The following is a 24,227-nucleotide window of genomic DNA, read 5'->3' as shown; positions in this document are numbered from 1 at the left end:
GCTCCAGCACCCCCCGCGACCCTAGTGAGGATCAAGCGGCTCGGAAGATGAATGAATGAATGAAAAAAATATATATATATATATATATATATATATATATATGTATGTGTGTGTGTGTGGTCTATAGTATCATATCCCACTTTATGCATATGTATGGCAACATATTAAGAACATACCTTTTTTTCAATGTTAACTGACTAGCTGCCATGCTGAATAAGTTAACACGCATATTTCAACGTTTTCCTTCCCATCTGGACATCACATCTCGACCTGACACATATTTCCTTAGACAGTGATACTTCAGTTTTCGACCATAATCCGTTCCAGACGGCCGTTTGAAAAGCGATTTGTTTTAAATCCGAAACTTTTTTATTAGCCCATGATTAGGGGCTAATACACTACCCAGAAATTTTTTTTAAAAACTGTCCGATTTGCGTAAACCACAACAAACACGTCTGCTCACAATGAACGTTAAACGACGAATCACTTGTGTAAGAAAGTCGAGAGGAGTCGAGTGGCGTATTCGGGTTTGCTCAGTTTGGTTGAAAACCGGTTTTCGGTCGTAATCTAAAGCAAATCAAATTTGGTCGATGACAGAGACTTTCGAAAACCGAGGTTTGACTGTAAAATGTCTTTGAGAAAAGACAATTTCAAATAATTTCTTCTCTGCTGTTTCCGTGACAGCTTCTGGAACGTCGGGATGAATCTTCAGGAGGAAGCGAAACACCTCAGAAGCTCCACAAATCCTCTCCTGACGCTCATGCGGCATAATGTGAGGAAATGAACAGCATCAGAGTCAACGGAATCCCCACGCTGTGGAGGAAGATGAAAGGAAGTGAAGTCTCCCAAATGCTTTGAAGAATATTTTTTCAGGAATCGTCGCCTCAATGACATGGTGTGTTTTGCTTTTTTAAGTCAATTTATTGAATGCTTTGGCAAACTTTCCCACTTGTGCGTTGTGCCTTTTTGATGCTGTGTTTTCCTTTCCCACTGACCTGAAAATGGTGGGTAAATAGAGTAGGTTAAATGGTGCACAGCTCACAGTCAGGTGCGAAAGACCCGCTCAACCAACTGTGCAAACAAATTTCAACAACACCTGCTTCTGACCCTCCCGGGTTTTCTATTCTCTTTCCGTTTTAAGTAAGGCTTGAATTTCCTCAAAAAATAGTGAATGTTTCACTTGTTTCTGTGGCTTTTTCAGAAGAATGACATGCTGTAGCAAGGTATATGCATTTTGTGTGAGGGAATACGCTGAAGCAAGAGGTAGCAGCGTGTATTTTTGAGCAAAGTCAGACAAATACACCAACTAGAAAGCAGTCCCCAAATTTAAAAAGAAAGGCTAAAAGTGTCAGTCAGAACACATAAAAGACTGAACTTTGTGAACTCAGTCATAAAAATATTTACCTGCTGAATATTTTGTTAGAATTTTGATGGTAAAATATATTTTTTTCAAACGGAATCCCCTTTAGTTTCATCTCTAGTTACTCAGCTATTCATATTTCAAATGATAGCACATTTTTAGAACATCCTGCATCATACTTTTGCAACAGTCTACCCAAAACTGTATTTTTATCATGTGGACAGTGTGTCTCTTCTTCCTGCCACTGTGAAGCCAGATATCCTGGCAAAAGCTCGCGCCATAATGAGGCAGTGACGTCAATTGGAAACAGAGACTTTACAGTCATGATTGAGGAACTCAACCGTGGAATCAAGCTCCTCCATGGGCCAGTGAGCTTTGGTGAAGGTACACTTAACCAGTCACTCTTGGATTCCAAGCGAAACTCAGAACAGATCTGTTTAGAATTTACAAGCTGCATTTGGGATGAAGCATAACAACGGCACTGATTAAAGATTATGATCGTTGCATCTTGGTCGAAATATTCCCGACTGACAGTCATCTTTTAACACAGTGTGCGCGACTGAGCTGTTACAAAAACTTGCTTTTAGTTCGAAACAGTTGCCATGTCTTGGTAGTTCCACGGGAAGAGGTCTGAAACTCAAATTATGTCTTTGCTGACTGTCGTATTTGAAGCTTGCGCAAGACAAGAAAAAACGGGAATTTCAAAAAACAAGCAGTTGCCTCAATTCAACCTTTGTGGTTTACCATGACCTGAATCAGGCCTTCTGTTGTTGGTGTGAGCAGTCAGTAGCCACTACAACTTCTCCATATGTCGACAGAGTCGGCTCTTTTGGGAATTATTGAAGTACCATGGCTTGGTAGATGAAGGATAAGCAAAACACGCTTTTGAATAGCTGCTAGAAGAAGCAGTACTTCCAACACATTAATGAGTGCGCCGCTTATCAATCTTCGACAAGATCAAGGTAACATTAACATATTCCCATAACACTGCCGTGAATGTTTGCAGTGTCTACAATTGGGGAAATAAATACTTTAGACATGCTCACCGAGGCAGATGATATGGCTAACTAGTGACATTCGAGTTTAGAGGCTTTATAGCACACCAACAATAATAAGAACTTAGAACTGACTTGGGAACGCCCCGCGTTTATTGCATTTCCCCACTTTGGCGCAATAGTGGAAGTCTTCTTTGATTGTGACTGCATCACTGTATTGTATAGGACTGCCTCCTGGTGGGCACTCCAGAAGGTTGTTGGATTGAAGCATTAAATCATGATCCAAAAACTGTTTCATGCTTTACGTCCTATATTATCATGTTATTAGTTTTTCTGAAGTCGAATGGAGTTCTATTTTCCCATATTAAAAAACAAAAACACAACTTTCTGGATTTTTGGGTGTGGTGGGGGGGGGGTGCTGGAATTCATTTCAATTCTTTTAAACAGGGAAAGAAAGAAAATATATTTGAGATGTGTTGTGCATTATGACCATGGTCAAAGAACGAAATACACTTATCGCAATTCACATACTATGGAAATTCCTGTAGAGCAAATTTTATAAAGGCAACGAAGGAAATTTGGCATGAAGGACGTGAAAGTGCATTGGCACATGGGTGAGGTGAGGGCTGGATTGTTCATCAGTGAGCGAGTGACTGTGGTGAAGCGAGGAGGAGGTCCATTGTGTGTTGCTCAACATCATCAATGCACATGGCAGCACCCACTGAGAGTAAAGAGTGATGTACAGCAACTGCTCGCCGATATAGACTCAAGCAAAGCGCGAGTAAATACACAACTTTGGAGTAAAACAGAACAAACACCAATTCCTCCTCTTGCTTATGTGCTGCAGCCAGGCTGGATTTGGGGTGGGTTATGCAAATGAAGTCTATTTTTCTGCCTTCCCCCTTCAGACGCTGCTTTTTGCTCACATCCACACTCATTCATACTTTGTGCTGTGTACAAGGAGGGCTGAACCTCGACAGCCGTTTCCCACACACGCACGCGTGTGTGTTTTTGTGTGTGAGTGTGTGTGTGTGTTTCTGGAGACACCCTCACTATCTCTCCACTGCCCTCCTCCAGCACACCTTTGTGCTGTTCTCTCCCCTCCCTCTTGAGCCTCAAAAGCCTCCTTCCTCCCCCTTCTGTTTGATGTGTGTGTATGGTGTGGTTCGTGTACAAGCTGAAGGCGACAGGGGCGTGATGCTGCCGATATGACATCTGTTTGGACTCCACGTCTGAATTAAACAGCGCAAGGTCTGAGGAACTTCAGCACACAACCCCAAGGAGCCTACAAACCTCTCACTCATCAGCCTTCATTTCTTTTCTGCAGCCAGTTTCCTTTTCCAGACTGTGGGATTAATAGGAAGGCAGGCTAAAACAATGAATGCCAAATTGCGCCAGGTGCTCGTGCCGGTCTGTCTCCTGGGAGTGTTCATCTTGGCGGTGGACAGCAAAGGAACTTTCTACGGCGGTCATGTCAATCCTTTTTATGGCTACAGATACAACATGTTCAAGACAGGACTCAACCCTCAGCACATCCCAAATAAGCCTATGACCAGACACAAGTAAGTGCTCTCCTTTTGACCTAGGTGTCATTGTCATTCATCTTTACCCGAGATTACTCTATCCAGTGAGATACTATTACCAAGTAGGGGCCTGTCCCACTGTTGCACCCCTGAGAAATACTAGCTCACTTTGAGCATTCCTTTGCAGAAGTATGGTTTTAGTTATGACATCGGTTTTGTCATTGATCCTTGAATTGACGCTCTGTTTTGGCCTCTTTCTTTGTAGTTCACACCTAAAACCAGCTGTACTTGGGGAGCAATATAAGATCAACAATGACAAAGAAAGACCATGTTTTGGGTCTTTTTGGCACATAGCTGATGACTAGTGGGCTGATTCCTCACTTGGCGCTTGCGGGGGTGGGGCTGGGTGGCCGGAGGGATTCCATTAAATTGAGTTTTTATAGTACAGCTGGGCACCCTCTGTCCAAAGGGAGTGCTGCAATTTACGGCATATCAATAGAAATATCCAGAGACTGCAGATTACTGGTGTCCCAGCGTTAATTACCTGGCATTATTCAAATGAGATGAAGCAAGTTCTGTTTCGAATCAGAGAACAGGTCACATGTAGCAGCCTTATATTCCAGGCTGATGTGTTTTCGGCGGTTACAGTACAAAGCAGGCAGAAAGTAATATCACAGCACTGTGACATGCTTTGTCATTTAAGTGTCATGAATATTTGGCCTGCAGGGCTTTGTTTTTTCCCTCCCCTTCCTGTCTCTCTTACTTGGCTTCCCTGACAATGGTTATGGCTTTGGACAGCACCCCAGCTACCTGCTGCTTCACTCGAAATGCCTTAAAAAATACAGCCTTAGTCCTGCCATGTGCCATTTCCAAATGGGACAATCCAGCATCTCACACCCTGTAGTCAGCACCCGCTAATGGTCCAACATTCATCCATTCTTTTCTTTACAGGTTCATCCATACCTTTCAGAAAGGCCATATTTTAGCCCATATTGTAACATGAAAATCATGATTTAGTAGATCTTCCAAAAGGTTAAGCATGGCAGTATGCTCCAAGTGCAATGTTTTGCAACAATATAACATGAAATAACAATAATGTTATTAACTTTTGCCTATAAGCAGCTCATACTCATTCTCTATAGCATTTCATTAATTTCCATCCATCGGCAGACTATTTGAGGCAATACTTAATACCAAAAAACTTGATTCCACTGGCTCATGGTTACTCCAATTTGAAATAGTTATATAAGTAGCAGTGTTTTCACATCATCATTATTATTTTTTATTATTAATATTATTAGTATTATCATTGGTCTCTTCGGTCGCTTGTGGGGTGCCACAGGGGTCAATTCTCAGGCCGGTCCTCTTTTCCTTTTATGTTTCCCCTGGTTGAATTTATCCATATAGGCACAGTGAACACTATCACTGTACTGCCAATCACACTCAGCTACATCTTAAAGTGGACCTCTCATCCCCATCAGTCACAACAACTGCTCTTTATGACTGTCTACAAAAGATGAAGGCATGGCTGACAGGAAACATCCCCCAGCTAAGAGCACCAAAACGGAAGTCATCCAAATTGGAATTCCACATCAAACTCAGGTTTCTCCCATCACATGTATCACTATTTCTGGCCACAACAGTCCCCTCTCCCCCGCACCCACAAATCTGGGAGTCAAGTTTGACTCTCACCTTTCCTTTGCCATCCACATCCACCATCTGACGAAAGTTTCCATCTATCACCTCAAGAACATTGCCAAACCCCTTGTTTCCCTCTCTGAACCGGATGCCTTGATCTCCTCCAGGCTGGACTATTAAAAATCAACCCTCATTGGGCTGATTAGCAGGATCCTACAAAAAATGGAAGCATCTTCTTACCCATCAGTGTCTCCATGGAAATGCACCCTCATAACTTTATGAGCTTCTAAACCCGCGTACCTCCTCAGGAAGCCACCAGTACTCCAGCACCCACTCCCTCCACTAGCCCAAGACTAAGCGTGTCACTACTGGAGACAGGGCCCTCAGCTCTTGAACGCACTCCCGGAGTCCCTCAGGGCTCCTCAAAGTTTGGACCTCAACACTTTTCTTTTTTAAATAGTTTCCTAAAAGCTTATTTGCTTGTTAGCCTTTTCAAAATTTTCTTTATTTCTTCTCTTTTTTTATTTTAACTGGTGTCTGCTGGCGGCCCGGTAGTCCAGTGGTTAGCGCGTCGGCTTCACAGTGCAGAGGTACCGGGTTCGATTCGAGCTCCGGCCTCCCTGTGTGGAGTTTGCATGTTCTCCCCGGGCCTGCGTGGGTTTTCTCCGGGTGCTCCAGTTTCCTCCCACATTCCAAAAATATGCATGGCAGGCTGATTGAATACTCTGAATTGTCCCGAGGTGTGAGTGTGAGCGTGGATGGTTGTTCGTTTCTGTGTGCCCTGCGATCGGCTGGCAACCGATTCAGGGTGTCCCCCGCCTACTGCCCGGAGACAACTGGGATAGGCTCCAGCACCCCCCACGACCCTAGTGAGGATCAAGCGGTACGGAAGATGAATGAATGAATAGTGTCTGCTGCAACCTTGTAATTCCTTAAATTATGTTGCTAAGTTTTAAGCATTTTTAAACTCAATAGCACTGTGAGATTTCCTTGGAATGTGAAGTACATTACAAATGAAATTGATTTTCTTCTTCTTATTACCTAATATTATGTTTAATATTAATAAAGAATATTACGGAACTCTGATCACAATAGACCCCTTAATTGAGCCTGCATGAGCATGGCTTACATTTTTTTACCTTGTACCTTTTTCAAGCTTGTCACCACTGATTGGCAAATGAACCTGACTTTATAGTTTTATTGATCTATAGTAGTAAATAATTGCTTGCTGTCAGGGTGTTAATCCGCGACATGTACTTGCAAGTCTAACTATAGCCGTGATAAAAGAGGTGTTGACCTACCTTGACCATTGGCGTAAGACCATCTCTAGAAATAGATCAACCATGCTGCTGCGATTGGAGGAGGTACAGTGTTTTGAAATAACCCGCATATGCTAAATACGGATCAAAGTGTGCTCCAATGCGATTGTGTGTTCATGTACATTTACAGTATCAGTCACGTTTAATAATGTTTGTGTGATCACTGATCATGGTCTTGAAATAGAAGTAGAACAACGTGCATCAAGTCAAGTACAACTTTATTATCATACAGTACATTGCATTTGACATAAAAGTTGTACTTGACCTGACTGTATTAAAAATGCCTGATACTGTAGACTACTAACGGGAAGAGTGAAAGCCGTATGCGCATTTGTCATCATGACAACGTACCAGTGGACCACTAATACACAACAGGTGCGACACTGTCCCCTGGCAGGGTTGAGGGTTGTATAGATCAATTAGGATTCAAGCAGATGGCACATGCCATCACTGATCTGGTCAAAGATTTAGCCAAAGGTTTTTCTATGATGCATGGGGCTCGTGACCGGGGGGGTGCAGGAGTGGCAAAGGCCACAGAGGTGGTCAAGGTCAAGGGTTATCGGCTGTTGTTGTAAGTGTGTGTTGAGTGTCCAGTGCAGAGCCAGACCCCATCTTATGGGCCACAAAGGCTGGTTCGTAAAATTCTCTCTTCACCTCGCAGCTATTTTTTGTCATATGTTCCGCTTTCATCACCCTCTGCATTGATAACATCTTCAGCATTTCAATGAGCTTTGCTGTTTATTACATGCCTGTGTGCCAACAATACAGTAGATTGCAGAATCATTAACTTCAGTTTGAAGTCACTGGGACAAGTAGGCTATTTTAAGCAGTAGAATTGTGGGAAAGTTGCCCTTTCCTACTAATGGCACATATGTTTCCTTTAAATATGAAGCTCCGGATCATAGCTCAGCTTTGCATAAATAAACAAGGGCTAAAGTGCAGATCCATGCGCTGCAGCGATGTGGCCAGGAAAGTTAGTGTTACCTTTGAACGGAGAACGGACTAATGTTTCCCCCTCCCTGCAGTTTTTAGGCTTAAGCTCCTTGCCTGCTTACTGTATCTTTGTATTTAGTCTACGACTGGCATGAAAGAGATGACCTTCATCTAACAGTCATTTATTTATCCGATACACCCAGAGGCTTATTTTACAAATGTACGTGGGAAAGAGCAGATAAAGGCAACTTTGAAAATGTATGGCGCTGGTTCCATACTGAACTAACCATTCTGCCTACTGCATCACAACAACAAAGAATACATTACTTCTGACTACTACATCCTTGACAAGCTGGCTTAGAGTGTTGATGATTCTGAATAGCCATTACTGACGAGGGACCTACAACATAGCATTTTCAATCTGCAGCAGTGGCCTTCATGGAAGGAACCAAAGTGTTATTTCTTTTCACAGTGGTCGATAATCAAGTGTTTGGAACACATAGCGATTTGAAGTTTACTTTTTTGGGGAATGTGCAATCAATTAAAAATTCAAAAAGAGGTAAAACATGCATTAACTTGCCGAGCAGATGTGTCGGTTGTGAAATCTTCAGCTGCATCCTTTTCTGTTTTTTCCTTTTCCTGTTTCCTTTCATTGCTTCATTTTACTAGCACTAAACCCAGTTGTGAGCAAATGAGAAATTGACTTTTTTTCACTTTCCAGAGGTGGATATTCCAACAGTTTCAGCAAAGCTCCTGAAGCCCAAACTATCAGATCAGCCACTGTCAGCGATGGTGTGCTCGTGACCAGTCTTTGACTGATGAGATAGCCAAACTATCTCATCAGTCAAAGATTCTGTCTCAGAACGGTTGTTCTTCCTCAGGCATGGCGGTTTCTTAAAAATCTAAACAGAGGTGGAGACCAGCGAGAGATTTTTAAAATTCTTTTTCACACATTATTTTACTCATGTTCTACTATCATATTGTTATTTTTATTGTTGGAAAACTGTCATAGTTCAAAACCCATTTGCACATCCATCCATCATCTACCGCTTATGCGGGGCCGGGTCGCGGGGGCAACAGCTTTAGCAGGGAAGCCCAGACTTCCCTCTCTCGAGCTACTTCTTCCAGCTCTCCCTGACATAGTCTCTCCAGCGTGTCCTGGGTCTTCCTCGGGGTCTCCTCCCGGTGGCACATGCCCGGAACACCTCACCGGGGAGGCGCTCAGGAGGCATCCAAATCAGATGCCCAAGCCACCTCATCTGGCTCCTCTCGATGTGGAGGAGAAGCGGCTCGACTCTGAGCCCCTCCCGGATGACCGAGCTTCTCACCTAATCTCTAAGGGAGAGCCCGGACACCCTGCGGAGAAAACTCATTTCGGCCGCTTGTAACCGGGATCTTGTTCTTTCGGTCATGACCCATAGCTCGTGAACATAGATGAGGGTTGAAACGTAGATCGACCGGTAAATTGAGAGCTTCGCCCTTTTGCTCAGCTCCTTCTTCAGCATGACAGACCGATACAACGGCCGCATCACAGCAGACGCTGCAACGATCCGCCTGTCGATATCCCGCTCCCTCCTGCCCCCACTCGTGAACAAGACCCCAAGATACTTGAACTCCTCCACTTGGAGCAAGATCTCCTCCCCGACCCTTTTCCGACTGTGGACCATGGTTTCAGATTTGGAGGTACTGATCTTCATCTCAACCGCTTCACACTCGGCTGCGAAACGCTCCAGTGAGAGTTGGAGAGCCCTGTTTGAAGGAGCCAACAGCACCACATCATCTGCAAAAAGCAGGGATGCAATACTGAGGCCCCCAAAACGGACCCCTCAACGCTTCGGCTGTGCCTAGAAATTCTGTCCATAAAGGTTATGAACAGAATCAGCGACAAAGGGCAGCCTTGGCGGAGTCCGACCCTCACTGGAAATGATTCCGACTTACTGCTGTCAATGCGAACCAAACTCTGACATCGGTGGTATAGTGACCGAACAGCCCGTATTAGGGGGTTCGGTACCCCATACCCACGAAGCACCCCCCACAGAACTCCCCGAGGGACACGGTCAAATGCCTTCTCCAAGTCCACAAAACACATGTAGACTGGTTGGGCGAATTCCCACATACCCTCGAGGACCCTGCTAAGGGTGTAGAGCTAGTCCACTGTTCCACGAAAACCACACTGCTAATCCTCAATCTGAGGCTCGACTTCCTGATGGACCCTCCTCTCCAGCACCCCTGAATAGACCTTACCAGGGAGGCTGAGGAGTATGATCCCTCTGTAGTTGGAACACACCCTCCGTTCCCCCTTTTTAAAAAAAGGGACTACCACCCCGGTCTGCCAATCCAGAGGCACTCTCCCTGTTGACCACGCGATGTTGCAGAGGCGTGTAAACCAGGACAGCCCCACAACATGCAAAGCCTTGAGGAACTCCGGGCGGATCTCATCCACCCCTGGGGCTGTCACGTTGTGCCCGAAGCGATGGAAAGATCGCTTCGTGCACAACAAAATAAGGAGGTGGATCCCCGAAAAAGCAGACACGTAAAAGGATTTTGTCAGAGAACAAAGGGAGTCTTTAATAAAGAACACAAAATACCCGACAGGGAAAAATAACAAAAAGCGCTGGTCAAAATAAGGACCAGGGAAGGAATAAAGGGAACAACCGAAAACGCTCGCGGAAAACAAATGGCGAGGAAGGTCTGATTAGACAAGTGTATAAATTTCATACGAGAAGAATAATGACGCGTAGTAACAGCCACAAGGCTAGGAGGCAACGAGTAATCAAGGTAGGAATCTGAGCGACAGAATAATGGCACGGCGTGGAATTCTCCAGCAGTGAGTCGACTGCCAGAGCGTCCTAATAAAGGCAGAGTAATCACCGACCAATGCGTAACAGGTGTGTGGGCGGCGGAGAGAAAGCCCGCCCCCTGCTGGCAAACACGGGACGTGACAGGGGCCTTGCCACCGAGGAGCTTTTTAACCACATTGGTGACTTCAACCACAGAGATAGGAGAGTGTGTCCAAGGAAGGCGTGTTGGTGGAGTTTAGGAGGTCTTCGAAGTACTCTGCCCACCGATTCACAACGTCCCGGGTCGAAGTCAGCAGCGCCCCATCCCCACTGTACACAGTGTTAGTGGTGAACTGCTTCCCCCTCCTGAGACGTCGGATGGTGGACCAGAATTTCCTCTAAGCCGTCCAGAAGTCAGCTTCCATGGCCTCACCGAACTCTTCCCACGCTCGGGTTTTTGCCTCGGCGATCACCGAAGCTGCGTTCCGCTTGGCTAGTCAATACCCGTCAGCTGCCTCTGGGGTCCCACAGGCCATAAAGGCTCGATAGGACTCCTTCTTCAGCTTGACGGCATCCCTTACTGCTGGTGTCCACCAGCGAGTACGGGGTTTGCCGCCACGACAGGCACCAACCACCTTATGGCCACAACTCAGATTGGCCGCCTCAACAATAGAGGCACGGAACATGGTCCACTCAGGCTCAATGTCCCCCAGCTCCGCCCCTCTCTTCACCCGAGTGTCGAGAACATGCGGCCACAAATCCGATGATACAACTACAAAGTTGATCATCGAACTGCGGCCTAGGGTGTCCTGGTGCCAAGTGCACATATGGACACCCTTATGTTTGAACAAGGTGTTCGTTATGGACAATCCGTGGTGAGCACAGAAGTCCAATAACAAAACACCACTCGAGTTCTGATCGGGGAGGCCGTTCCTCCCAATCACCCCCCTCCAGGTCTGACTGCCATTGCCCACGTGAGCATTGAAGTCCCCCAGCAGGAGCACTCTCCAGCACACCCTCCAAGGACTCCAAAAAGGGTGGGTATGCTGAGCTGCTTTTTGGTGCATATGCACAAACAACAGTCAGGACCCGTCCACCCACCCAAAGGCGGAGGGAGGCAACCTTCTCGTCTACCCGTGTGAACCCCAATGTACAGGCACTGAGCCGGGGGGCAATGAGTATGCCCACACCTTCTCTGCGCCTCTCATAGTGAGCAACTCCAGAGCGGAAGAGAGTCCAACCCCTCTCGAGAGAACTGGTACCAGACCCCAGGCTGTGTGTGGAGGCAAGTCCGACTATATGCAGTCGAAAATTCTCTGCCTCACACACCAGCTCGGGCTCCTTCCCTGCCAGAGAGGTGACATTCCATGTCCCAAGAGCTAGCTTCTGCAGCCGAGGATCGGACCGCCAGGTTCCCCGCCTTTGGCTGCCGCCCAGCTCACATTACACCCGACCCCTTTGGCCCCTCTCATGGGTGGTGAGCCCATGGGGAGGGGGACCCACGTTGCCTCTTCGGGATGTGCCCAGCTGGGCCCCATGGGTGTAGGCCCGGCCACCAGGCGCTTGCCAATGAGCCCCACCTCCAGGCCTGGCTCCAGAGGGGGGCCCCGATGACCCGCGTCCGGGCAAGGGAAACCTTGGTCCATATATTTTTCTCATCATAAGGGGTCTTTGAGCCGTGCTTTGTCTGGCTCCTCACCTAGAACCTGTTTACCATGGGTGACTCTGCCAGGGGCATAAAGCCCCAGACAACTTAGCTCCTAGGATCATTGGGACACACAAACCCCTCCACCACGGTAAGGTGACGACTCACGGAGGGGCCATTTGCACACAGAATGGTTAATCTGAACACCATACATATCAGACATGTATGCAGTGTAATATTGTTTCACAGATCATTTTACTAACGTTCTACTCTCAATTTGAACAAATGTCATTCCAGAATTTTTTGTTGTTGTTGTTGTTTTTTTAGGTTAATCTCTTCCCCTTTGAACACACATTTGCGCACAGAATGATTAATCTGAGAACCAAACCTATCTGACATGTCATGTGAATAAGGAATTCAATGAAGACCATCAACCAATTCTCAGACATCAACCCATCCATTTTCCGATCCGCTTTATTCTCCCAAGGGTTGCGTGACATGCTGGAGCTTATCCTAGCCGTTTTCAGGCAGTAGGCGGGGGACACCCTGAACTGGTTGCCAGCCAATTGCAGAGCACACAGAGACGAACAACTATCCACGCTCACATGCACACCTAGGGATAATTTCGAGTGTTCCATTAGCCTGCCATGAATGTTTTTGGGATGTGTAAGTAAACCGGATTACCCGTAGTAAACCCACGCAGGCCCAGGGAGAACATGCAAACTCCACATAGGGAGGCCAGAGCTGGAATTGAACCCAGTACCTCTGCCCTGTGAGGTCAACGAGCGAACCACCGTTCCGGGCCGCCCTAATTTTAAGGCAATGAAACATAAAAGTCCAAATGGACGGGAGCCCACTATTCACTAAGCGGCAGTAGAATCATGTGCTTACTTCCCACCAATGAGCGAATAAAGATAAGAATGCATTAAAAAAAACATTGAATTGAAAGGAATCTCCAACTTTTCTCGGGAGAAGAGTGGCTGGAGAGAAGGGAAGCCTGGGTCTCCCTTCGCTAATGCTGCTACCCCCCACAACCTGACCTAAGTAAGCCAAAGAGAATGAATGGATGGATGGAAAAGAATGCCTTCTTTTTTACACTGTTAAATTATTTTTGACATATACTGTACAATGACAATTGTGATTTTTTTTTGTCACTAGTAGAACAAAAAGCATTAAAAAGTATACAGAGAACATTACTACACGTGTACGGTAATAGGCTACGCTAAAATAAGTTGAAAAACCTTGACTATACCATTATTTTGAGAAATTTATACAGAATTGATTGATTTATACAGTTTTGGTTACACTCCCACATCCATCACAAAGCAGTAATCCTTATAAGCAAGTCCGATTTGTAACCTCTTTACTTTTGAGAAACACTGAGAAGTATTCTTACTCTAAGAAGATTATGTGCTTTGCTAAATAACTGAGGATAATAAAAAGAAAAAAATCAGTGGGGTGTGGTATTACAGTGTTAAGTAATAGAAAGCACAAATAGACAAAACCTTTCATGACTCCTGTCAAATGAAAAAATGTAAATGGAGAACCGCAAGAAAAAAAAGCAGAAAATATAGATGAGCAAGACAGCATTGCTATTGCAAGGCATACAAGGCCGACCCACGGCCTTTACACCAGTTAGTTGCAAGTTAAAAAATGGAAGAAACCAAAGTGATTTCAAGTCGAATTAACCAACTGACAAAATGATCCTCAAGACTCAGTCAGCCCCTTAGTAATTGTCGAGGGATCCATTAAAGATGTAGTCATTTTTTTCCTCCAGCCCACTCCTATCATAAAGTGTCAGGGTTCGCTCATTGAGTCAAGATCCCTCCAGGTGAGGGTCGAGGAAATAATGAGGAAGGGGGGCGCTTTGGTTCCGACCTGTCAAAACACAAACTGAGAAAAGAAGCAGCTCAGAGAACAAGAGAAAAGATTACGAGAGAACAGACGAGAATTTCTCAAAGTCATCAAACGAGCAAAATCAGAAATACCGACAGGGGCAGGACAGTGTCTAATTAAGACAAGATTGTCTGCAAATTTTTAAGAGGGACTACAGAAGAGTTATGTGAAAAGGGGGGCCTTTGGAAGGTTGTGTTGAACTGTGCAAAGAGACCAGGTCCAGTAGCAATATTTGCCAAAAACACTGCACGTGAAAATTCAAGATAGGAATTCCCCCCCCGGGAGACGCAGCAAGCCAGCTTACAAGTGTAATGCTAGACTGGAAATATTGACAGTGGTGGGAAAAAAAAGTGTCGAAGGACAATATTTTTGTGCGGACCTGCAGAGACGAGGGAAATGGGAAGCGTGTCTCTTCCTGCGTGGCAGAAGGATGTGAGGAGTGCTTTGTTGTTGATTGGAGTTGGAACGGGTATGCATGCTGTGATTGGGAGGACACTTTCACTCGCTTGAGAATGACTTTTAGCATGAGGTCAGATGGGTGGTTCCGACAGAATGTGCAACTGGTGTTCTCCAGTCATGAAATGCACAGAAAGTCATATCTGTCTTGAAAGCTATGCTGTTGCTGTGTATGGGAATACTTGGAGACGACAGTGGTGCTTTGAGTGACCCAATTTATGAGATACTTGAGGTAAAAAATGTCTTTCGGTCATTTTTTTTGCTTTGAGGTGAGGAAAAAAAATTGAGGTAGGAGCACCGTATGGGATATGAACGCAACTCAAGTGCCTTCACAACAAGCAGGAGTTTGGCAAATAGTGAAGGCTTCTTCAAAATGGGCTACAAGCTGTTTATTGCAACTCCCATTTGAAGTTTACTGTCAAAATTAACATAAACATAGAGAAACACACTTTTCCTTCAGTTAGCTTTATGCTAACACACAATGAGAAAAATCACACAGTAAAATTTGTGGCATCAATCGCATTTGTGTTATAACTCTTGAGGCAAAGGATTTTTGAGCTGGGTGCACAACACATACAGAACGACAATATAACAATACTTACAGGCATATATTCTCGATGAAAAACAAATAATATTTATTGTAATTTGTTGAGTCACCGTGCTAAGAGAAAGGCAGCTCGTTACGGCCGCCAAGCTCACCGTTGAGCTTTTCTTTTACTTTCTGGTCTTTTTTTTTGGCCTTGTTTAGTTGTGGTTTTGAACTTCAGTGTATTTGTGCTGGCTCAGCGCATCGGGTCCTGTGTCGGAATCAGTTTTTGGCACTCGGTGGTACAAAGTCACCTATCATGAGACACATTTGCTGTGAGCTAAGGAGGAGAAAAGTACTTGACCGAAATGTCTTTTATTTCTGTGAAATGATCCCAAACTTTGGACATTGTCTGCCTTTCAACCTGGCTTGACCTTATCGCTACATGAGTCTGCAGTAACACAAAATGTGAAAAATAATCACTGCAAAATCCCAATACAAGTACAGTTAAAAAAAAAAATCTGTGATGGACGGAACCTGCAAAAAGTGTACCTGATATAATCGAGGGATGACCGATGATCTAAGTTTACATGTGACTACTGGCTAAGTGAGAAGAGCAATATGATCCCAATAGACAGCATAGATCATTCCGAAACAGTATCAGTTATTTTTAGAATTTATTAGCTGGATTGACAGATTGGACGGCATCTCGGGCAATGGCTTCACAATGCAGAGTTGTACGGTTCGATTACGGCTCCGGCCTTTCTATGTGGAGTTTGCATGTTCACTTCGTGCCTCCGTGGGCTTTCTCCGGGTACTCCGGTTTTCTCACACATTCCAAAAATATGCATAGCAGGTTCATGGAACACTCTCAATTGTCCCGAGGTGTGAGTGTGAGCGGGAATGGTTGTTCGTCTTTGTGTGCCCTGCGATTGGCTAGCAACAAGTTCAGGGTGTACCCTGGTTACTGCCCAAAGGCAACTTGTAAGGACAAAAGGATGAGAAAATAGATGGATTGATGGAGGGATGGTTCGACAGCTTCTTTTTCCACCAGGGCTTTTTTTTCTTCTCATACTTACCACACTGTCAGACCCTGCCAATAAATTGAAATGTCCTTTGTGCCTTTTGGTCTTGACACTTACTCATGTGTCAAGTCATTCCCATTTGTCACCAGTGATCACAAAGGAAAAATGTCATGCCTTTGTGTGCTCTAGAAGTACATGCTCTAGAAGAACAGTATCCTTAAGCTATATTGGTTTTGAACTTGTGTGTGAAAATAGCACCCATAGGGAAATAGCTCTCCTCATATACAGTACATCTAATTTTAGATCACTCCAGATTTGAGAAGTCATTTATTCTTCTCCCTGTTGACTAAAATAAACAAAGTTGCAGCCAGTTTGGGTACAGTGATTTGCTAGTTGAAGAGATAAAGCATGTGTGTGTGTGTGTGTGTGTGTGTGTGTGTGTGTGTGAGTGTGTGAGTGTGTGCGTGCGCTGAGATATAGAAATAAAATACTCTATTGCTGGGTTACACCTGTTTACGATGTGCACATGCAACCAATAAAAGTAGGACGTCCTTCTTCCTGTCAAAGTCAGGTCAAGTCAAGTTTATTTGAATAGCCCTTATTCACAAACGAGTCTCAAACGGGTTCAAAAACTCACAGTTGACAAAGATGAGACATTCTCTGATCTAAACCCCCAACCGGGCAAGGAAAAATTCCAAACCCCTTTTGGGAAAAGATGAAGAAACCTTGACACCGGATCACAGATGAAGAGATCCCCTTCCAGGATGGCCAGGTTGCAAAGGCCGCAACATATAAGACACAACAATGAAATACCACCCACAGATGCAAAACACTTTGACAGACGCATGAAAGCAGTCTTACAGTGAGACTTCACATTTGCACATGCAGCACCTGCTCCCAATCAGCCGTAAGGCCATAAACGCTTTTTGTCAACCCTTAACGACACACAAACATACATCACAATGCTTACCATATGGACTGTGAGGTGCTTATTATGTTGCTGTAAATCGACATGGACACCTAACCTATTTGTTTGGAATTTACATGGACAAACTATCATTTATTGTTCTCCTGGCCATCACCGTAAAATGGTTTTGATTGTGACTTGCTCAAGAATATCCCGTCAAAAATCTGTGTAGCCTCAGTTGAGCCTCTCCCAGTGTTGTATTCGATATTCGAAAACATATTTCAACTTTTTTTTCAGTCTCCCGATGCATCACTGAAGCCCCCCCTTTAGCCCCATGAGAGAAAAAACCCCAATTCTGGAGCCGTCCCTGTCCCTTGGCGCTTACCTGGATTGCCTGCCCTTTTTGTGGCTTCACCGATTGCAACTTCTTTTACCACGCTCGACCTGGCAGCAGGTTGCATGACTCATTGTGACATTAGCACATGAGATGATGGGGTGCACACACAAACACTGTCAACACAGTTAGCGGTTAGCAGGGAAACGTTTCTCACAGATTGTAAAAGGCCCTTCTGCCTGTTCACCCTCTTAACCTGTTAACTCAGAACATATTGGGCCAGTACAGCCCCCGTGTTAGTCGCTGCTCCTCTAAAAACACGGCCTTCTCCGTAACAGCTGCAGAGCAATATTAAGGGCCGCATGTGTTGCTAAATACTCCCTGCTGAATGAGAGAAACTGTTCACATGAGAGTCTGAAGAGTGCAGAAAATCATTTCCTGTGCTGCACGGTGGAACATTCTGGTGTTGGAGTTGCTCTTCTGGCAAGGACGAGGGAAGGAGAGAGGATTTAGTTCCAACACGATGCAAAAACAATTTTACGGCTAATGACTGTAATCTCAGCAGCCTTAAGAGCTGAACTGTGTTCCTGTTTTCTGTCTTGTATACGTAGAGCAGCATGATGGCATGTCCACTGTTGTGTCTTTTGAAGAACAGATGGAAACGACAATATTGAAGAATTATTATGAACTCATGAAGGTTTCATTTTGGATGACAAATGCATCAGGAAGACATGTCCTCATCACATGCAGCTGGATAAGCAGAGGCCTTTGGATGAATCTTCTTATACAATATTAAATTCAAATTTCTCTTTCCTCTCCTTGCAGAAATCACTGTGCCTATGTGGTCCAGAGGAACATCACATGCACGATGCAGGATGGAGTGGCGACATACGTGAAGGCTGAGTACACAACCAAGTGTATCTGGGGACAGAAGTGTCCTGTTATCGTGTACGCCTACACTCAAATGTATAAAAAAATTTAAAAAGGAAAATGTGCCGGTAACATGACATCAATTACCTCACATGTAAGAGGGAGAAGGGGGGAAAAAAACTGCATCAAGGCTGCCCTCTGGTGTTAAAAAAACATATTCTTCCACACAGAGCAGATGAATGGAAATTGAACACGCACGCACGCGCACGCACACACACGCACACGCACACACGCACGCACAAACACACACACACACACACACACACACACACACACACACACACACACACACACGTCCTGTACACTGAATCATCTGATTAGGTGCACTGCTTACTTATTTGCTTGTTCTACAGACGGACATTGAATAAATCAGAGGGAAAAGTGGTGTCTGAGACTGAATGCAAGTCGTGAGTTAGCCTGATTTGTCCAAAAGGGCCCATTTGTAATAACATTCTGTCCCTCACAAGGGAAATTAAAGAAGAGGGTTTTTTCCTCCATAAAAGATGACTCAGATCAGTGTATGTGTGTGCGCGTGCGTGATGAGACAAAGAAGATTCCAAATCAAACAATTCAAAAGAAATCCAATTTTAACAAAAGGTAACACTAGCATGCAATAATGACCCTGGTTCAATCTCTCAGTCCTAAAACCACATCATTTACATTACACTTCAAACTAATCTCCTAATCTCCCCCTAATCCCTGTTTAATCCCACAGACAATGACTATATCCCTTTATTTTAGCCATGCCCCTCTCATCTTTCTGTCCTCTCCCCTGACACATCTGTAATAATGAGTTCAAACAAAGACTGAATTAGTGGTTTGAAATAACATGACAACATAAATAATGCCTGAAGGTGAACAAGCTCATTTATCCCTTTTAGGTACCGGTCATTCCACAAACCAACATACAAAGTGGGTTATAAAACGGTGACTGAGCTGGAGTGGAGATGCTGCCCTGGCTACTCTGGAGACAATTGCTATGACGGACCCACCTCACTGCCTGACATGGTACCTCCTTTCAAAGCAGCAGCTTTGCCCCATCGCCCCGGGATAATGGGTGTTCCTCATGGCCCGAGAGTCCCCGTTGACCAGAAGCCCGGCGGAGCACAGCTGGAGCCGAGCAAACCCGACCCCTACCTACATGATCACAGACCAATACCTAGTGGACGGCTGCCTGTGGACAATGAAAAAACAAATACTGGTGAGAATGAATAAGAAGTCAAAAACGTCAATGCTTTTGCATCAGACCAAGTCTTTTGTATTGTCCTTCAATCAATGGGAAAACAGGCAACAATTTGGGGATTTCCGGTGTGAGCGGCGAACGTTTGGACCGTATGGAAGACGACTTACGGCGCCTCACTCTGGGCTTCGACTCACTCAACGGGATGGTGGCCGGCCTGGAAGAGCGACTGCGCACATCGCTTCGGGAAGACACCAACAAGATCCTGGTATCGCTGCTTCCCAGCACACCGCGTGGGCCTGACTCAGCTGTGGGATTTGGGGTCATCCCAATAGGGACTCCTGGTGTACTGCGAGGGGATGAAAGCTTCAACAGATTTGGAGATCTTGCGGGGAGAGTGACAGAAGTCAAGGATGAGCTGCGAGCCAAGACTCACATGTTAGAGGAGATCCAGGTTTGTGCCACATGTTAAACAGTTAAATGTGACGATGGCTTTTCCCTAATTGAAACGTATCCCTCTTTAGGGAATGGTCTTAGGACATGACGGGCAGCTCAAGAGACTGCTGGAAGGAGCAAGAGGAAGGCCCTTCTCTGGCCACAGTTCAGCTCATCTAGACACCATCCTCGAGGCTAAACTGGCCGGGATTCAGGCTGAGATCTTGGATGGATTTGAACAGCGACTCTCTCGTCTGGAGAACCAGTGTGAGGAGAAGATAGGGGCTGTGCAGAGACAGTGTCACAGGGAACACATGGATGGCCGAGAACAGATGCAACAGTCCCTTGATGGAAGAGAAACTGGACTGAGGGCGGAGTTGGGCTCGTTGCAGGCTCAGATCCAAGGCCTAACGCTCACAGAGAGCTGCTGTGAACAGGTATTGAAAAAGGAAAAGTCACATCCAAAGTAAATGTTTGACCGTCCTTTATTTTTTTTGTCTTTATTTTTTTAGGCAAATCCCCAGACACTTCTATGGGTTACTCCTAATAAATTAAGAATTTACACATTTGTTTTCTTGAGAAAAAAGATTTTTTAAAATGGTCATATTAAATCATTTGTTAGGGACCCTGTAAAGTGACTTTGGAGATTTTTTTTTTACACTTTGTACATTCCATTATTGATTCCGTTTCAAGAAAGAACAATGTTGTGTAATGAATTGTAGCGGTATAGCGGTAAACTGTACTGCACCGTTTTGGTTTTCTTCATTATTTTGGGCATGGCGCTAGGGTGTCGTGTATATTTCCCCTCATCCTCACTAAATAAGAACTTGAGCGGTGTCATTCAGTGGATCAGTGATTAACCAGCGACTGCAAGTTGCTTAATTGTTACAAATAGGCCAAAGCCTGTTAGCTCATGAGTGAGCTGATGACTAGACCCTCTTGTCGTGACGTGGAAAGCCCCCGTGATGACTCAGTGGGATATATTCCAGCCGCCGGTGATTCTCAGTGGATATATTCTTGCATTTGAAACATGTAGTGATGTGTAGTAGCATGACAGACCATCCATTTTTCTGCACATTGCAGTTCAACATTTGAGAGCAGAGGCGTGATATTTTTTATGATTTGAAACATTCATATACCTGAGGATTTTAAAAATTTGGCAGGGTTCTTGATATCACTCTTCTCTGTAGTGTGCCAAATTTAGAAGATATTTATTTTCACTTTACAGGGAATTAAGTCAAGTCAATATTGTCAATGGTTCCATTACAAGGCATTTGAAACATGTTATCACTGACCCCCAAACCAAGAAAAATTAGCTGCTTTATGAATAAAATGATAGCCTTATCAAGAACTACCTCAGATCAAAATACAGATTTTTCACTTGATCTGAACAGTTTTTGATCATTTCAGGTAAACAGCCTCTCTCAGCGTGTGCTGCTACTGGAGGAGTCGGTTAAAGGTCTCACAGAATCACAGCGACAGCTTCAATCAATACTCAGTGAGCAGAGCATCCATATAGAGACGCTGATCGAGACCCGCTTGGTGGACCTGGAAGACCGACTAAATTTGACAGAAGGCGAAGCCGATGGCATGTCGGGATTCCCCGGTGGCCTCGATGGATTCAAGAACATGCTGGATGACAAGTTGAAGGCCCTGGAGGAGAGGCTGTTTGTGGCTGTAGAGGAACTGAGCAACGCCACTGCACCAGCACTCTTGGAGGGCCAGGTGGTCCCGCCGCTGGAAACAGATATCGAGTCCGTGAGGAGAACATTAGATGGCAATCTGGATGGCATCGAAAAACGCCTCGTAGACCTGGAACTCCTCTGCACCTCCTCCTGTTCATCTTCCACTCCTCCAGCAGGGGGAGTCAGAGGCAGTGAAGTGGAGGGGCCGTGTGAGGACATGGAGAATAAGATGACAGATCGTCTGGACTCTCATTCAGACCAGCTGGAGCGTCTGAACAGCACACTGAAGAACCTGCTCTTGCGGATCGCCCAAGAAGAGGGAGGCGACTCCGTCTATGGCGAGATCACCCTGCTGAAGGTGAACATCAATTCCGTGAACCGCACTCTCAAGGGTTTAAAGGACTCTATTAGTTTTATTGCGAGTGAAGTGGGCCATGCCAACTCCACATGGGGACAGCGGGAACAACAGCTAGTCAGTCAGGTGCAAGGAATTACCAAACTAGTGGGCCACCAAGCGTCTCTCCTGGGGGCCGGGGAGAGGCGTCTGGCCCAGCTGAAGGGAGAACTCGTGGCCTTGAAGAGACAACTCACCGGGGGGCTTCAAGGCTGCTGGAGCAAGGAAAAAGAAGTTCAGGAGGAGGTAAAGGATGTTGACAGCAGGTTGAGCCAGGTGGAGGGCCAGTGCAAGAGCTTGGGGGAGCTGGCAGAGCAGCTGGAGAGGATCAGGGCAGAACTTGAGAGACACTCGGACTCCTACCTGGCGCAGGCAAACGGCACCCTCGCCGTCCATTCAGAGCAGCATGCTGAGCTGAAAGGGGAAGTCATAGACAATGTGCCAAAGGAATGAGTAAGCCCAAAAGTAGATCAGTAGCACTTGAGCCTAAACAGCAGGAAAAAAATAGCGGCTCGAATGATGTTTTCTCCTCATCCCCACTTTGACCTTCCCTCTCCTCTGCCCACATGCAAATTAATTGGAGGGGTGAAAGCCATTTTCCATCAGCCCGCCATCACAGTGCCTCCAAATGACCTGCTTATGAGAAGTACACATACACATTTCAAAGACACACCTATGGCTGTGGAGCTGGACCATGTTTTAAACTAGGGGGGCATTTTCGCCACCGCGTTTCTCATCTTTTTAACTTATATGAAGTTGTTAAACATATTGCTATGACATTGTAGTCGAAGTCAAGTGTGAAAATGCTTAAGAAAATGAACAACCTGGAACTAAGACATTGCTACGGGTTTCTCTTGACAAGCACATTCAATACCTTTTGTGTGGCTGTGTGGTTTTGATATCAATGTGGTGCTATTTACATGTTCAAAAACATTTGATTGTACACAAGTTAAAAATAGGACTTTTTTCCACTGGCAGTTGTACGAATTCATTTTGATTGCTGCAGGTTTTAATGTACTATAAATATGGGAGACAACACATTATTGTCTGAGAAATAAAATCCCAAACTCCCTAGTGTTGTGCATTGAAAGAACGTTGGGGCGTGTACGTTTTATTGTCTGATAAATGAGGGTCATAACATCCAGCAAAAAATGAGCCTCAGTTACGCTCCTCAATTAATTACAATTTTATTTATCCCTAAGGCCAATACTTGTACAGCAGAGCAGCTATTGAGTTTATATTAGATTTTAAGCTTTTATTATGGGGTGTTTTGCAATATTTTATTATATTTTCATTGTGGAGCAATATTAATGCCAAATAGGCTTGAATTATCTATTCTCATGTAAGCAAACAGAGTATTGATTAAGTGTGATTGACTGCCGTCCAAGGATGGCCTCGGCCTGTCACCCATGTCGCCCGGGATGGGCCTCACCTCGAACAGAATCCTGATGAGGACAAGCGGTAAAACTGGTTTAAAAAAACAAACAAACAAAAACAACAACTGAGATATTGATCAGTACGTACTGATGTATTTGTTTATGTAACACAATATATACCACTGGAGATATAAGTGCCCCAACGAAATTCGTTCCGTTGATATTTTTGCTTTGACTTTTCAGCACAAACTTAAGACATAAGCAATGTATGATGATAGTGAGCTCAAATCAATGCACAATAGTGTATTTGTCAAATAGTGAGCATTTATCGTAAAACATCAAAACAAGAGAGGGGATTCAGGTTACGTCATTGAGTTGGCATTTGCTGTAAAACAAAACATAAAAAAGAGAATTCTACGTTACGTATTTGAAACTACCAAACAACCACCTAAAAAAGGCCCCACAAGCTTAATGCTAACATAAATAGAAAACACATTTTACTTGCTAATGATTAGCATCCAGGAGGTAGTGTTAGAACTCTTCAGCAAAGCACATTTGAAGACAAATGATGCTGCAACACATGTAGACAGACAATATCACAGTACTCACGGACATATATTCTTTATCCTCTGAGAATATAAGACTAATATTATATCTTATTGAGCAACTGAAAATATAGAGTAAGGCTGGGTCTGAATGTCCACCCTTATTCCCTAACCCCCTCATTCTCTAAGTAGTCCGCACCACCTACAGGATAGCACGATATAGTAATTTCCCCATTCTGTTTGGCTATTCGGACAGCCAGCTTACTACGTTCTTCTTGTCGCATAGTATGTGACAACCATACGAGTCATGACAAACGCGTTAAGATCTCAGACTATTTATTATGA

The 24,227-nt window shown here is 44.8% G+C and overlaps 1 protein-coding gene across 3 annotated transcripts in view; it reads left to right on the top strand.

The window, feature by feature from the left end:
• LOC127594619 (EMILIN-3) overlaps positions 1-23,456 on the top strand; it is a 45,967-nt gene extending 22,511 nt beyond the window's left edge. For 2 of the 3 annotated variants that reach the window (XM_052056494.1, XM_052056495.1), the window contains exons 2-7: positions 685-895; positions 18,163-18,285; positions 19,149-19,468; positions 19,555-19,901; positions 19,972-20,319; positions 21,293-23,456. In XM_052056494.1, coding sequence (XP_051912454.1) covers positions 18,206-18,285; positions 19,149-19,468; positions 19,555-19,901; positions 19,972-20,319; positions 21,293-22,414 — 2,217 coding nt within the window. In that variant the 5' untranslated portion in view covers positions 685-895; positions 18,163-18,205 and the 3' untranslated portion in view covers positions 22,415-23,456. Of the gene's footprint in view, positions 1-684; positions 896-3,281; positions 3,918-18,162; positions 18,286-19,148; positions 19,469-19,554; positions 19,902-19,971; positions 20,320-21,292 lie in introns of those variants that run through there. The other variant, XM_052056493.1, reaches the window with a different exon arrangement.
• Positions 23,457-24,227: the final 771 nt, after the last annotated feature.

Source organism: Hippocampus zosterae, chromosome 2 (assembly GCF_025434085.1).
Source record: "Hippocampus zosterae strain Florida chromosome 2, ASM2543408v3, whole genome shotgun sequence".
Classification (NCBI taxonomy): Eukaryota; Metazoa; Chordata; class Actinopteri; order Syngnathiformes; family Syngnathidae; genus Hippocampus; species Hippocampus zosterae.
This window is presented reverse-complemented; position numbering and strand designations above follow the sequence as displayed.